Source organism: Octopus bimaculoides, chromosome 16 (assembly GCF_046866305.1).
Source record: "Octopus bimaculoides isolate indiv1 chromosome 16, ASM4686630v1, whole genome shotgun sequence".
In the NCBI taxonomy this organism is placed as follows: Eukaryota; Metazoa; Mollusca; class Cephalopoda; order Octopoda; family Octopodidae; genus Octopus; species Octopus bimaculoides.
This window is the reverse complement of record NC_142943.1, coordinates 8872296-8889385: the sequence shown is the minus strand read 5'-3', so window position 1 is coordinate 8889385 and position 17090 is coordinate 8872296. Positions and strand designations below refer to the sequence as shown.

The window sequence follows — 17090 nt, the reverse complement described above, 5'->3', positions numbered from 1 at the left end:
GCGTTTGTCTCCCCTACACCAATTGATAACACAAGCACACGCATATATATATATATATATATATATATAATATAATAGATAAAACAAAACCAGGGCAGCGAGCTGGCAGAGTCGTTAGCGCGCCGGGCGAAATGCTTAGCGATATTTCGTCAAAAGTTACACTCTGAGTTCGAGTTCTACTTCGCTTTTCATCCTTTCGGGGTCAATTAACTAAGTCTCAGTTACGCGCTGTGGTCGATGTAATCGACTTAATTTTTTTGTTTGTTCCCCTCTATGGCAGCGGCTATGCTGGAGCCCCACCCTGAAAGGTTTTAATCGAACAAGTCGACGCCAGGTGTTTCTTTTTATGCCTAGTACTTATTGTATTGGTCTCTTTGCCGAACCGCTATGTTACGGTGACGTAAAGACACCAACACTAGTTGTCAAGCGGTGATGGGGGCGGGGGGAACAAATATATATACAAAGACACACACACAGATATATATACATGTATGTATAAATTTCACACGTGTTATATATGTGTGTGTGTGTGTGTGTGTGTGTGCGTGCGTGCGTGCGTATGTGTGTGTGAAGGTGCGTGGCTTAATGCTCAGGGCATTGGGCTCACGATCATAAGGTCGTGAGTTCAATTCCCAGCGACACGTTGTGTCCTTGAGCAAGGCACTTTATTTCACATTGCTCCAGTCCACTCGGCTGGCAAAAATGAGTAGTACCTGTAATTACAAAGGGCCAGCTTTGTCACACATTGTCAAGCTGTTCCGTTGATCGTATCAGCTGGGACCCTCGTCGTCGTAACCGACGGAGTGTTCCTCATTTACTTGAGCACTTCTCTTGCAGTCCTATTAACTCTCTTGTTCCTAATAAGAAACAACCACTATTATATATATATATATATATATATATATATATATATATGTATATATATATATATATATATATAGGAAAATTATAGTCGTCAACTCAACTTAACTAAGGATGTGAATAACACCTACATAGCTAGACATAGGAGCCAAAATGCTCCAATGCTGTTACAAAGCACACAGCATATACTCTGATAGGGGCTGCAGTCACCCCGAATCGAGAATTCCTTAGACTGACCGGCCAGTTCCGGCTATTTCCCAGGCCATCTTCAGTAAGGCCAGCTCGTTCGGTTAATTCCGGGCTAGCATTCGCTAATGTTATACAACAAATTAATAAAAAACTACTGTTTACGATATTATACCGCAAAAAGAGGGCGAGCTGGCAGAAATGTTAGCACGCAGGGCAAAATGCTTAGCGGTATTTCAATGTCTTTACGTTCTGAGTTCAAATTCCGCCGAGGTCGACTTTGCCTTTCATCCTTTCGGGGCTCGATAAATTAAGTACCGGTTGCATGCTGGAGTCGATCTAATCGACTGGCTCCCTCCCCCAAAATTTAGGGGCTTGTGCTTAGAGTAGAAAAGAATATTATACGGTAAAGGAAAACTATAATCGCCAACTAAACTTCATTATGGGTGTGAATATATATACTCTGATCGGCGAGCTAACCCGGAATCAACCTAACGAACTGGCTTTACTTAAGATGGCTACGAAAATAGCCGGAAATGGCCGGTTTGTCTAAGGAATTCTCGGTTCGGTGTTCGCTGCGATTACAGCTCTTATCAGAGTAGATTATGTGATTTGTAACAGATTAAGAAGTTTAGGAAACTCAAAGGTCAGAGAATGAAGACGGAATTCCGTCACCCACCTGTGAAAGTAGTAATTAATATAAGTAGCCGACATCTAGAAAGCTCTGAAAAAGCAATACTAAACAAAGGTCTCAACTTTGCAACAGCTATCAAGCGCATTCCATACTTGGACATAGTAACCCTAATTGAAGAGATAGCCATAAAGATACCAAAAGCTCAGGGAGATGAACTAAGGGGGAAAGTGAGACAGGTACTAGAAAAAGCGAAACTTCCCAAACCAAACATCACTAAGTAAGAAACGTTCGCTTACCTACCAGAAACTTCTCTGTTAATAGATATGTCTGTCTCACAAGATAAAAATGTCTCACGTAAAGGCTATGAAAAGCTTTCTCACTATAAAGATCTGCAAATTGAAATCACAAAAATATGGAATCTTACTTAGTACTGCAATAATACCAGTGATAATTGGTGCGTTTAGAATGATAAAGAAGGGAGCTGAGAAGTATATTAAGCCACTCCCTGGTAACTTCAATATCCGTGAGCTCCAAACGATAACCTTGATGGGTACAGCCCATATACTACAGAAAGCACTCTCCATCTGAAATGGAATAAATGTGGTGGTAATTTTAGCATGCGTAGCAAAACAAAAGTGCCCTTGCTACTCTTGGCCTATGGAAGGTGCCCGGTACTAAGGCAGATGAAATATAGTTATAATGACAAGAAGCCATAAAATGATAATGATCATAATAATAATGATAATAATAATAACAATAATAATAATAATAATAATAATAATAATAATAATAATAATAATAATAATAATAATAATTATACATATTTTATATGTGAATTTGCGTGTGTAAACTGGGAATGCATACAATGAGCTTCTCTGCCCAAGGTGTACGGAAAACACTCGGCGAGAAATGGAAGAAAATTTGAAGAAAGAAGAAAAAAAACATTATAATAATAATAATGGTTTCAAGTTATAATTTCTTTATTTTCTCCAAGGGCATAAAAGTGGGACATTACAGAGACAAAAATATTTTTTAAATGCTAACATATAATTTTACATCGGGTGAATTATACAACAGTATAAAGTTGTGAAAAACATGACAAATAAAAATTATATCATTCGAAGGGTTGCTCAAAAGTTCCTGAATTTAAGCGTATCGCGAAAGACCTGATGGGAGCCCCAACCTTCCGAGTTCTACAGGTCTTAGAAAAACTGAAGGATCACTGCAACAAGTGTGTGAATCTGAGAGCGGAATATGTTGAAGAAAATCATAATTAACTGAACCACGTGTGTTTTCCTTTGCAAAAAGCAGGAACGTTTTGGCAACCCCCTCCTAAATAATATATATAATAACAATATAGCAATATTATGAAAAGAGCATTGTAAATTTATTGGCCCCAAACGGTTTCAATTGTTCCAATGAAGCAAGCAAATGCCTTTTCTCAGCAGTCGTTTAAAAAAGTTTCTTCAGAGTTGAGTCATGCAGCTATTTCTAACCTTTTAACCATTGTCATCCACCTGACAATGAGGGAAACCTGTTCTAGTTTCTTGGTATACTAAAAATAATACACATATTTGTCTCAAACTATATGCCTACCGCCTCGATATTTACATTTCTGCTTCATTTACCCGAATGGGATTTTACTGCATGTACTTTAAAGCTAGTTCATTAATTGCAGTACATTGTGTAGGAAGTGATTAATGACTAAATAATTTAGAATAGAAAAAAATGTTAATTTGAAAAATACAAGATGGACAAAATTAGAGAATGTATATTAAATTCAAGAAACCAAAGTTTTGCCAGAGATTTTACCATCCACATCAATAATAAGTTGTGTACATTCCTTTAGTTTTAATGATTCAGCACGTCTCCATCCACAGGATTTGACCAATTTCTCACATGTTCTGATGAAATTTTATTCCATTCTTCCTGACGTTTTCCCCACAAAATCGTAACATTCGCAGGTCAGTGCTCTCTAATCTTATCACCAAGTAGCTTCCATAAGTTTTCAATAGGATTAGGGGTCAGGACTTCGAGCTGGCCAGCACATCACATTAATGTTTTAAGCTTCAAATACCTCCTTAACTATTTTAAGCACTGTGACATGGCGCATTAATTTGCATAAAGATTGGCTGACGAGTTGGAGATGACCTCATAGCGGGCACAACATGCTGTAGAACGATGCTTTTGTATATGGCTGCATTCACAATACCATGGATCTGGATCAAAGGCCCAACACCTGCTGCAGAAATCATTCCCAACACGTTAAATACCCACCCCCAGACTTCACTGATTTTTTCATGCATTTAGGGAGCAATCTTTCACTTATACGACGTCTCTCGTATTGTCTAGCATCAGAGCCAACCAAATTGAACTTGCTTTCATCACTCTAGAACTCATAAGACTAGTTGTTGTCCATTGAAAGTAGTTGCTCATTGGCAAAGTCTAACCTAGCTTTTCGGTTCTTCATACTGATGAGAAGCTTAGTGGCGGGGCAATGGCATGAAGCCCAACTTCCTTCAAACGACAAGTCACAGTCTTCCGAGACACATTCATTCCGTAATCACGACTTACTTGGCGAGAAATTCCTGCAGCAGTATCAAAACGGTCTCTAAAAGAGAACCTCTGAATTACAGTTTTGCCATATACTTGTTTTCGGTGGAATCCCTCACATTTTTCTAATGACACAAACGAGCTTGTTTCTTCATAAACCTTGAGTATTCCTGAAACAACACTCTTTGATCTGTTGATGGTGATAGCAGAGATTACTATTCGCTTCTTAAGGCCTGCGACAACTTTACGTTGGCTTTCCATGGTTGCTAATTCACTACTTTTCAATATAAATCTTCGCATCGTTAGGTCAAATTATTTTACATTAGTCCGAGTGCTGCCAGATTTTACTTCTTGAATTTTACGCCATACATTTTCTAATTTTTTCTATCTTGTGAGTTTCAAATAAACATTTTCTCTATGATAAATTATTTAGTTATTAATCACTTCCTACAAAATTTATTGTTAAAACTGAACATGCTCTAAAGAATATTCAGTAAAAATCCCATTTGCAGAAGTAAAATAGAAATGTAAATATCGTTAAATTTTATTTTCGTTCTCTAATTTTGGTCACTACTGTATATGTATATATGTATATGTATGTATGGCCGCATGTATATGTATATATGCATATGTACGTGTGTACGCATGAAAATATGTACACTTGTATGCTTGTATATACGTACATGTATGTACGTATATATGTATGCATTTTATGTGTATATGTATGTATGTATGTATGTATATATGTATGCATTTTATGTATGTATGTATGTATGTGATAGTGAGTAATATTCCAGGGAACTAAAATAGAGAATTTGGGTTGTTTTGCATAATTTACTGTATTTGTAATTGAATAGATTTTTCGAGATCTGCGTTTATTTACAAGTGTTCTCGGAAAAACCCAGCGTTATTTAAATATGTACTTACATTGCTTAGGCTACATGTGACAATAACTCCAAAGAACCATCTATAACAGGTATACAAATATAATTAGTTTCGCTCTATCTCACAATGTATGCGTAAAAGTACACCCAAACACAAACACACACACACACACACACACACACACACATACACGCACATATTTAGATGCATACGTACATATAGACATACATACATTCATATATGTTGTTGTTGTTGTTGTTGGCACTCCGTCGCTTACGACGTCGAGGGTTCCAGTTGATCCGATCAACGGAACAGCCTGCTCGTGAAATTAACGTGCAAGTGGCTGAGCACTCCACAGACACGTGTACCGTTAACGTAGTTCTCGGGGATATTCAGCGTGACACAGTGTGACAAGGCTGACCCTTTGAATTACAGGCGCAACAGAAACAGGAAGTAAGAGTGAGAGAAAGTTGTGGTGAAATAGTACAGCAGGGTTTGCCACCCTCCCCTGCCGGAGCCTCGTGGAGCTTTAGGTGTTTTCGCTCAATAAACACTCACAACGTCCGGTCTGCGAATCGTAAACATTCATATATACGCCTACATATTTGCACTCATATAAATATAAGACGTCTCTTGCTTTCAGCTTTTTTTGTATTTTAGTTGTTCATCCAATCACTTGACCAAAGTAAACGGTTGATTATTCAACAGTCACTTGTAGCTTTAATATGAACTTCTCTGCAGTATTTCTGTATGTAGTACAGCTTATATTATGGGCTTCGAAACAGTTTTCGTTGAGCAGTTTTCAATCACCAAAGATATGATTAAAGCTGACCCGGAGATATGCTAAAAAAAAAAAATTTTAAAAAAATGCCCCAAGGAGCCAAAGAGTAGGGTCAAACATGAAGCTTCCTGATTTCGAAGCAAATAATTCCTGTCATTGGGCTACACCTACACAGATACACTTAATATCGACGCACACGTGCACGCGCATACACATACTTAGACATGTCCCACTCTTTCACATACACACACACATACACGCACGTATATATATATATATATATATAATACAAAGAATATATATACATGTATACACACATATATGTACATACTTACATCTACATGTGTATATACATGCATATATACATATAGGAGGGATGATCCCTAAGTGGACATCCATTATGCTAGAAGAAGACCACCAATGATCTGAGCACTAAGAAAATATTGTCCTCAAGAAAATTCAACAAACGCCAACATTTTCTTGAGAACAATCTTTTCTTAGTGGTCAGACCATAGGTGATCATCTTCTAGCATAATGGATGTCCACGTAGTGGTCATCACTCTTATATGTATGTAATATAACTTTTCAATATGCCAGGCCACTGGTTTTAAATTGATATTAATCAAATTAATATTCAATTTTTCACCCTTATTGTTTAAATTTATATATATACGTATTTACAAAGATTACGCATGCGTACACACATCTTCTCACTTCTTCACACACATTGTATATGTATATATGTATATGTATGTATGGGCATACACACACACACACACACACACACACACATACACGTGCCTACGGATATTACACACGCACGCATACACATGATCTCTCTCATACACAAAAACATACAGACACCTCACAAACCCGCATGTAAATATTTTCTCTGCCCTCTCTCTCTCTCTCTCCCTCTCTCTCTCTCCCTCTCTCTCTCCCTCTCTCTCTCTCCCTCTCTCCCTCTCTCTCTCTCTCTCTCTCTCTCCCTCTCTCTCCCTCTCTCTCACACACACTCTCTATCATATATTAGTATATGCTCTTCAAAGGCTATCACTGTTTTTCGAAAGTATTTAATTTGTCCCTTTAGAAAAAAAATGTCCATGTAAATTTACGCTTTGACATTTAGGCAAGGAATATTTCGAAGTCGGTATGTCTGTAAATGACTCGTTTACTAGCAGAGCCATTCCTTCAAAAGTATGAAATGCCATGTGGCAATGCATAAACCATAAGCCAGGATTATTGGCTTTCAGTCTGACAACAACGTACCCACCCGAGGGTAATGTTATAGTATCCTTTAAGGGAGGGTTTACTAAATTTAATCCGGGTATATTGTCTCCTTTCCAAGTCTTATTTCGCCAGCCTGGTTTATTACAATATGTATAATCCGTGTCACCGTAACACATGATATCCTTATTAATTGAAATTATCTCTCCTGTTGTTTTGTTATAAGTAGGAAAACCAATTTTCACCACATGAAAAGAATGACCGTGTAAATGTATAGGGTGAGAAATTCCATAAAGTCTGCGCATATTTGTTAAAACTAATTGAACATTACTACCCTTTGATAACGTTATTGAATGCGTGCATGCGCAAGTTTTTCCAGGACCACATTCAGTTTCTTTGCACAATGTTTTTATTTCATTTGGTTGGAGCAATGCGTTGACATGAGGATAAAGAAACTGTCGTCCATTCACGGAAGCTCTACCATCAGGAAAAGCGAAATTAAGAAAATATTCTTCCCAATGGTGCTCTTCATATTTTGGTACATTTTGAACTTTAGGCGAATGGAGACCAGAAATGGAATGGCATCGTTTATTATATTTCACTGGAAAATACATAAATGGACAGTTGAGGACATCACAGACTGTATGACTACAGTTTTTGCTTCTGCTGGTCGGGTCTGTATCTGAGGCTCCTTCGTATGATAATATTGCTTCGAATGTTTGATTTAGGTTTTCTGTTAACGTTTTACCTCGAATCCAATAATTTTTTATGTCTTTGTTAGTTGTTATGAAGAAATCATATCGTTCTCCTGGCTGTATGATAACAGAATCGTAAAAAGATCCTTTCAAATCTGCTCCGTCAGACGCTACAATCTGAAGGGGATGGGAATCAATTGAAAATTCAAAAGCCAATTCACTGGCCGCAGAAATAACTCGGAATCGATACATTTGATCTTGTTGAACGTTAAATCTTGATAATGGTGCCCCATTGTGATGTCCACGTTTGTTATAATATCGTCCTCTACCGTTTACTAATCCAGATGTATACAGAAAGGCTCCTAAATATGTTCCATCATATGTTCTTAGATCAGGCATTATTTTCCCATGTAATGCATCGAAATAGTTTGTTTTCATCCATGCTTTATTCGCATTCCAAAAATGATTGTATTCACTAATTATTAAAACCTTCTCCTGAATAATGGGAGGTTTATCCCGTACAATAAGCGCTCCATAAAGTCCCATTATCCTTTGTAATCCGATATGAGAATGGTAGAAATATGTACCTGTCTTAGTGGCATTGAATATGTAAATGAACGACTCACTTGGTTGTATTGGACACTGGGTAACAAAGCTGACACCATCCATAAATGGAGATCCTACCTGGTCAATTCCATGCCAATGTAAGCTAGTAGCAGTGGACCACAATTCATTTGTGACTTTTATGATGACAGTCTGGTTGATGTAAACTTCAATAGTAGGGCCTGGGATAGTTTCATTTACAGTGATTGCTAACCATTGTTCATCATAACCATCCATCGTTAATACATCATCAGCATCGAGGTAATGTTTATATTTGTGGAAATAATACAGTTTGCCGTCGTTAAGTTCGACTGGATAGCGATGATAGGTCATCGGTAGTTTGTGAGTAACGGTTAAACTAAACTCACATATTGTGTCTTCGTAGCGGCAGGAATTACGTCTTGCCAAGGTAACATAACTCGGGTTAACGAGCGTCAGTACCAGAGTCAACAGCAAAAATGCAGACATTTTTAAAGTTTGAAGCTAGAAACTGGAAGAAAAAGAAGAAAAGAAATCGACATCAGCAACAACAAAGTAACAATAACAACAAAACAACAACAACAGCAACAAAACGACTAAATACTAACAACAAAAGTCTTAAATGTAAACTCTTTCTTCTCTTACGATGTATATATATATATATATATATATATATATATATATATATATATATAAGAATTGAAAGAAATTAACTCAAATTTAGTTGTTCTAACTAACAAAATAGAAGGACTAAATTACTGTACCCGAGAAGAAACGTAATTTGAACAAAGAAGACAATCTACAGAACAAGTTAGTCAAAGTTTGAACGAACTATGCACAACATTGCATTCATTTTTCACAAATAACTTTGAAAAAGAATCATCACCAAAATACCTAAACCATAACGAAAGTATACCAATGTCAGCACATTTGATTAAAGGTCGCATTAGCCATATTTGGCCCAAAAATCTTGGAACATGATAAAAAATAACAATAAAGCAGAAATATATGAAAATGGGATTAACTCAACACCTTTAATTCTACCACGCAAACTACAAATTAAGCCAATTCCAGAAGAACCCGAACAGCAAAGGAAATTTAGGGAGACATTAGCACTAGAAAAAATGAAAATAAAGATTGAGTTACTCAAACTCAGAGCATCGAATAACGAACAAAAATATAAAACGATCGATGAGGAAATGCACACCGAACTCCCTAAACATGCTGCTGAACAACTCTTGGAAAGTGTTATAAAACTATGGAAAGACAGCTGTAAGTTGGAAGAAATAAATTCCCTGCAACGATGGCAAAACAGTGTTAACTTCTTCCTTAGTTATGAAGCTCAGTTTAAAAGAGACTACACTTCAGATAACCCCTTCCTTAAAAATCCAGAACAAATACATCTACAGAAATAAATACACGTCCACCTAGATCAAACAATCAACATCGAAAAGAACACAAACACAGAAAACTGACTCATTACCTAGAAGTAAACCATTCTCTAACTAATATCAGGGACTACTCACCAATTAGAAACACTAGAAGAAACCAACCTAGAGGTAGAAGTAATTTTTTCTCCCCAGCAACTAGAAACATCCAAGGGAGAAACTCAACCCACGTATCCTCATCCTATTTACCCAGACAGCACAACCAGCTCCCCATCATTCCAAACATAATTAAGCACCCCAACAGTTCATTCCAACGAAGAAACTCTAACCACAGGCTCCCAACCAGTTTACCCAGATAGCAACACCAACCTCCCAGCAATCCCAATATGATAAGTAATAATAATACTGATTTAATTATTAATAATAATAATAATAATAACACCAATAATAACTTCTACCAACCAAATTACAATAAACATTTTTTAGACCAAGTGGAGAGAAACAGGGACACACGTTGGAACAAAACTTACGGGAGAAACCCAAATTAATTAACTTATCAAAGAAAACTCTCTATATAACAGAAATCAATATACTAGCCAAAGGTTTAAAGTTTACTCCAACCCCACGAAGATCTAACCATAATGAAATTAAAGACAATATTTCAGAATTCTGCAGAAAACTATGACTCGCAGAAGCACTAACTGACTACAACAACGAAGCTGAATCACTCGTCAAAAACAGAAGTAATTACCTTCCACATAGGGGTAGGAATAAAACACTGGATGGCTTCTGCGACCATATCCAAAATTTCCTTAATACATTCCATAAACGAAAAATTAATTCGAACCTCAACAATCTAGAATGGAAAAATCTAATCGAAATACAAAACGACAAAGACCTAACAATTAAAGAAGCAGACAAAGGAAGTGCTGTAGTTCTGATGGACACAGAACACTATAAAAACCTAGTATTATCCATACTAGACAACGAGGCCTTCTACGAAAAATTTATAAACTATAAACAACAAAAAAAACAATGAAAAATCTTGCATCCTTAATTCTTCTACATGGAAAAGGCCTGACACAAAAAGAAACAGACTACATCACGAACTTCAAATGTAGTCCCAGTCTTTTTTACGGCCTTCCTAAAATACACAAGAGCAAGATAATCATTGAAACCTGCAAACAATCACCGGGCAAATACATTAATATCCAAACGCCAGAAGACTTAACTTTAAGACCCATTGTAGCTAGGCCAGCCTGTGAAACCCACCGCCTAAGCAATTTTCTAGACATTCTACTGAAAGCCTTGCTGAAATACATCAAAAGTTTCATTAGAGACGATTTAGACATGCTAGAACACCTACCAAGAGCAATTAATGAATACGCAATATTGGTTACCCTCGATGTTATCAAGCTTTACACTAACATCCTACATGATTATGGAATAAAAGCAATTAAATTCGGGTTGGAAAAGTACCCCGAAGTACTCCCGGAACGCATAAATCAGATCTTTATTATTGAATCTTTAAAATTTATACTTTAGAAGAATTATTTTCTATTTGATGACACATACTATCGTCAGCAATGCGGAATTGCGATGGGAACGAAAGCAGCCCCTGTTCTTGCGAACCTAATAATGGCTTATTTTGAATTCACCTTATATGAAGTATCACTTCAGAAATATGGTTACCCATTTTACCTTTACATAAGAGAAAATTGGAGAAGATACCTGGATGACTGTTTTATCATTTGGAAGGAGAACATTGACAAACTTTAGGATTTCAAATCAACACTAAATGATATAAATAGTAACATTCAATTCACAATGGAATATAACAAAGAACAGCTCCCATTTTTAGACATCATGATAAAAAAGTCAACAATCAAATCATAGCTGGCATCTATTATAAACCAACTAATTCAAAACAATATCTCCTCTTTAGCTCATGCCACCCGAAACACATCAAAATAAATATCCCTTTCAATTTGGCAAAAAGTATTTGCACAATAGGGTCTGATAGAACAACTCGGAGCCTTCGTCTTCAAGACCTCAAAACAACGCTTACTGAAAGACAATATCCACCCTCACTTATAGACGAGGGAATTAAACGTGCCAAAAAATTAGACATAAAAACACTAAGAACAACAAGACATAACACCACACACCATCTTAAAACACTAATATTTATATCAACACACAACCCCAGAAACAATGAGGCATTCAACATTATTGTGCAAAATCTCCCTTTACTAAATAGAGATCCAAAAACGAACGACATCCTGAAAACGCGCCGATTCATCAAATGCAAAAAGCTACACAAATCGTTAAAGAAACTACTAACAAACGCGAAGCTTTACAAAACAACCACAAAACCAACGGTTAAAAAATGCGAACGCCAAACTGTGGAACCTGCCCCAACTTACTAGAAGGCTCGGATTTCCTTTTCAAACATGGACTAAGGTTCACAATTAAAACTAGTTTCACTTGTGCCTCTGAAAACCTAATTTATGTAATAACCTGCTCGGGTTGCGGACACAACTATATTGGACAGACGAGTATTACCTTGAGAAGGAGTGCCACTCTACATAAAGAGCAAATCCGTTTCCCACAATACAAGCAAATTCCTCTCAGTGAACATATAGAAAATGTGCAGATAACATCAAACCAAATTTCAGCGTCTTCCCCTTCTACTAGTGCAAAGACACGATCTCTCCACAAGAAGGTTTAAATAAAGAAACTTTTTTCATTGAAAAATACAGAACACGTTTTAATATGCACGCATAACCAACTTTTACTTTTTTACATATTTCAATTCACGATTACATCCCGATACATAAATCCCCTCACTTTTTTTAGTGTGTACACATATATTCCCCTCCCCTTACCGAAAGCTGAACTGTTATCTCTCTTGCCCACAACAACAACGATAATAACGGTAACCAATGACCTCCTCTTATTTTTCTACTAGTGGAGTCAGTCACTCGTAAATATCATTACACACAACATGGACAAAAATTTCTTCGTAAAAAAATACGTATTCAAATAAGTAAACCATAATATCATGAATAGCGAAAGCGAAACCGGTCGATATATTAAAATTATATTAAAATTATGTAAAGTGTGTGTATTTTCCTGTTTTAATTTCATATATATATTGCAACTCACCACGTGGGGATAATCGAAATTCCGCTTTTTCTGTTGCTACTACTATATATATATATATATATATGTGTGTGTGTGTGTGTGTGTGTGTGTGTGTGTGTGTGTGTGTGTGTTTGTGTGTGTATGTGTGTGTGTGTCTGCATATGTATATATACAAAGATCACGCACGCGTACAAACATCTTGTGCTTATATCAGATGTCGGCCGAGTCTGTAGTGGTGATCGCACCGCCGCCCTCTAATAATCATGCTAGCAAGGCAGTTTTCCTTTGCCTGGTGGCTGTGGTGAAAGAGGTTGCTTGGTGGACAAGGCTGAAATGCATGAGGACAGATACATTCCACTTTGGTAGAGCTCTCGTTGACTTCTTCAAGTTTCACTTGAAAAGGAAACTGCGAGTGGAGATGCAAGTGCTGCTCTCGAGTGAGTTTATTAAAATGTGGTTAAAAGTTGCAAAAATGGTAAGAGTGGATGGTACCTCTCTCTAAGTGCAGACCTGTGAGTCGGAAGGAAGGGATTGGAGAGGGCACTTGCTCGTGGAGTTTCAGGGAAATCTCGGACAGTAGGTTCCTTTCTTACAATGGGGTTTCTGTGGAGTACTCAGCCCCTTGCACGTTAACTCTACTAGTAGGCTTCTCCTTTAATCGCATCAATTGGGGCACAAGTCGTCGTAACCGACGGACTACCAGTAGTATATATACAATCATTGGAAATTTACATAGATACATAGAACATACATACATACATACATACATACATATATATATATATATATATATATATATATATATATATATATATATATATATATATATATATATATATATATATATATATATATATATATATATATGCATGTATGTACGTATATATATATATATATATATATATACATATACATGTACGTATGCATATATATATATATATATATATATATATGCATGTATGTACGTATATATATATATATATATATATATATATATATATATATATATATATATATATATATATATATATACATATATATATATATATACATATATATATGTATATATATATATATATGTATGTGTGTGTGTGTGTGTGTGCGTGTGTGTGTGTATGTATATAAATCAACACTGATGTATATAAATCAACTACTAATTTCACCAAGTATTTCGGTATGCGAAAAGAACCATTATTGGTATACTTATACAAAAATTTTATAATTATAAGCATAATTATAATTAGTGTTCAGCAAAAATGCTGTCTGGGAGATATATTATGGTAGGGGAATAGTATTTAACTGCTATTTCTAAATTTCGGTATGTGGTGAAGCAATTTTTGCCGAACCCTAATTATAATTATGCTTATATTATAAAATTTTATATGTATATATATATATATATATATATATATATATATATATATAATTTTTTTTTAATTTGTGTAAATGTGTATAGAATAATATAACAGTTGAATAAAGTCTCGGACTCTAACAGATAGCACTACTTGTAACTCACAAAGGCAAAACAAGAAGAAAAAACAACGAAAACTAACCAGTTGAAGTTAATCAAAGACGCGTTTCTGGCTTAGGAGCGATAAACCCTCCATTTCCTCATCAGTATGATATTCCAGTTGCAAATTCGACGATGCTAGCAATTGTGCATGCACGACCGACCGAACATCATGCATCGGCACAACTCGAAAACATCTCCGAACCTACATAGGGTAGCCAGTCCATTATCCCTCCTCAAGAAATTACCATGTGCGTCACAAGCAATACCGCAGAGAATCTGTGGTTTACTATCAGGGAGTGAATAATTATTACAATTAAAAGGGTAAAGGTTTATCAATTTATTAATTCATTAATAAATTAACAATTAATATGTGGTGAAGCAACTGTTGCCGATCCCATAACTATGTTTATAAATGTATAAGAACTGGTGTTTACATACTGAAGGACTTGGTAAAAATTATTAATTGTTAATTTATTAATAGATTAATAAATTGATAAACCTTTACCCTTTTAATAGTAAATATATATATATATATATATATATATATATATATATATACATGTATACATATAGATGTGTATATATATATATATATATATATATATATATATATATATATATATATATATATATATATATATATATATATATACATGTATATATATATAGCTGTATATATATATATATATATATATATATATATATATATATATATATATATATATATATATATGTATATATATATATATATATATATATATATATATATATATATACATGTATGTATATAGCTGTATATGTACTTCCTATTTCAAAGAAATTCGAGCAATGGATATAAGACCCAAGTTAAAAAGATTCTCAACAATTCAACTTCTCTGGTTGACATTAAGACACCCACCCCTTATAGGGGCCATACTGCAGAGTATGTTTGTACTTGTCAATTGGGAAATACGCATGGTATGCGATGAGGTAATAGCGTCTGCTGCGATCACTTCTTCTTGGCATAAGCGCCATTCACCAAAGTGACTGGAAAGAAATTACCTTCTTCAAAGTGTTATCAACCAACACTGACACACAGACACACAGATACACACACACACACACACACACACACACACAAACACACACACACATCTTGCAAAGTAAAATACATATTTCATGCAGCTAATATTTTTACCCTTGTAAGTTGAAAAATATGCATCGTATACAATTGAAGTTATAGTTTAAAACAGTGGTTCCCAAACTTTTTCGGGCTGCCGCCCCCTTGACATCCAGCCCACATTCCTAGTGCCTCACCCCAAATAACCATCACAGACATAGACTTCTTTCTAAAGCAGATTCAAAGCAACTGTATTTCACAAATAAAACTTAGCCTAATAGGCGCAGGAGTGGCTGTGTGGTAAGTAGCTTGCTTACCAGCCACATGGTTCAGGGTTCGTTCCCACTGCGTGACACCTTGCGCAAGTGTCTTCTACTATAGCCTCGGGCCGGCCAAAGCCTTGTGAGTGGATTTGGTAGACGGAAATTTAAAGAAGCCCGTCGTATATATGTATGTATATATATATATATATATATATATATATATATATATATATATATATATATATATATATATATATATATATATATATATGGGAGAATATACAAAAAATAACAACAGACGAGGACAGGTGGTGTAAATAACAAAAGTATATATTAGTATGACGCTCGGGAATACGGAAAGTCTTTGACGTTTCGAGCTACGCTCTTCAACAGAAAGAATACGGAGACAAGGAGAAAAACACGGAGAAAAAAATATATATATATATATATATGTATGTATGTATGTATGTGTGTGTATATGTTTGTGTGTCTGTGTTTGGTCCCCCCAACCCAACATCGCTTGACAACAGATGGTGGTGTGTTTACGTCCCCGTAACTTAGCGGTTCGGCAAAAGAGATCGATAGAATAAGTACTAGGCTTACAAAGAATAAGTCCTGGGGTCGATTTGCTCGACTAAAGGCGGTGCTCCAGCATGGCTGCAGTCAAATGACTGAAACAAGTAAAAGAATAAATGAATAATGAACCTTTTATTTTGTTGTTTTTACATGAACTGCTACTCCATTCTCTCCCCAATTTTTACATGAATCGCCACCCCATCATCACCCCACTTTTCTTCGACGCCCTCTTGGGGGGTGGGGGGTAATACTGCCCACTTTGAGAATCACTCGTTTGAAATATGGTTGGTCGATATTTTATACACGTTTTACTTTTCTTTCGTAAATAAGTTACTTGCTTGTTTATGAAAATTAGTTGAAATATATTGTGCTGAAATATCTTACACTCGATATAATTGCAATTCGATATGTGGGCGTTATTTTTGTAATCTATAACATTCTTACGTTTGATATTGGTAATTTAACCCATTACCTATCAGTGATCTCATATGAGATAACTTTAAAGTTACAAATTTCGTAATTATCTGTCAATATTTACACATATCTAACCTTTTTGCTATATCTACTAGGTATATTTCTCTGACATTCAAATGAGGTTTGCTAATTTTTCACCCAATATCTTGCTTATTTCTATTTAAAATGTTATTTTGAAATGTTATTTTGATCATTCCAGCGTGTTTTTACGGCTGCTTTATGCTAG

The 17090-nt window shown here is 35.5% G+C and overlaps 1 protein-coding gene across 1 annotated transcript in view; it reads right to left on the bottom strand.

Moving 5' to 3' along the window:
- Nucleotides 1-2643: 2643 nt before the first annotated feature.
- The window catches only part of LOC106868211 (multicopper oxidase 3), a 15138-nt gene continuing 691 nt past the window's right edge, over nucleotides 2644-17090 (bottom strand). The window contains exon 2 of the mRNA XM_014913373.3: nucleotides 2644-8915. Coding sequence (XP_014768859.2) covers nucleotides 6974-8893 — 1920 coding nt within the window. The 5' untranslated portion in view covers nucleotides 8894-8915 and the 3' untranslated portion in view covers nucleotides 2644-6973. The remainder of the gene's footprint in view (nucleotides 8916-17090) is intronic.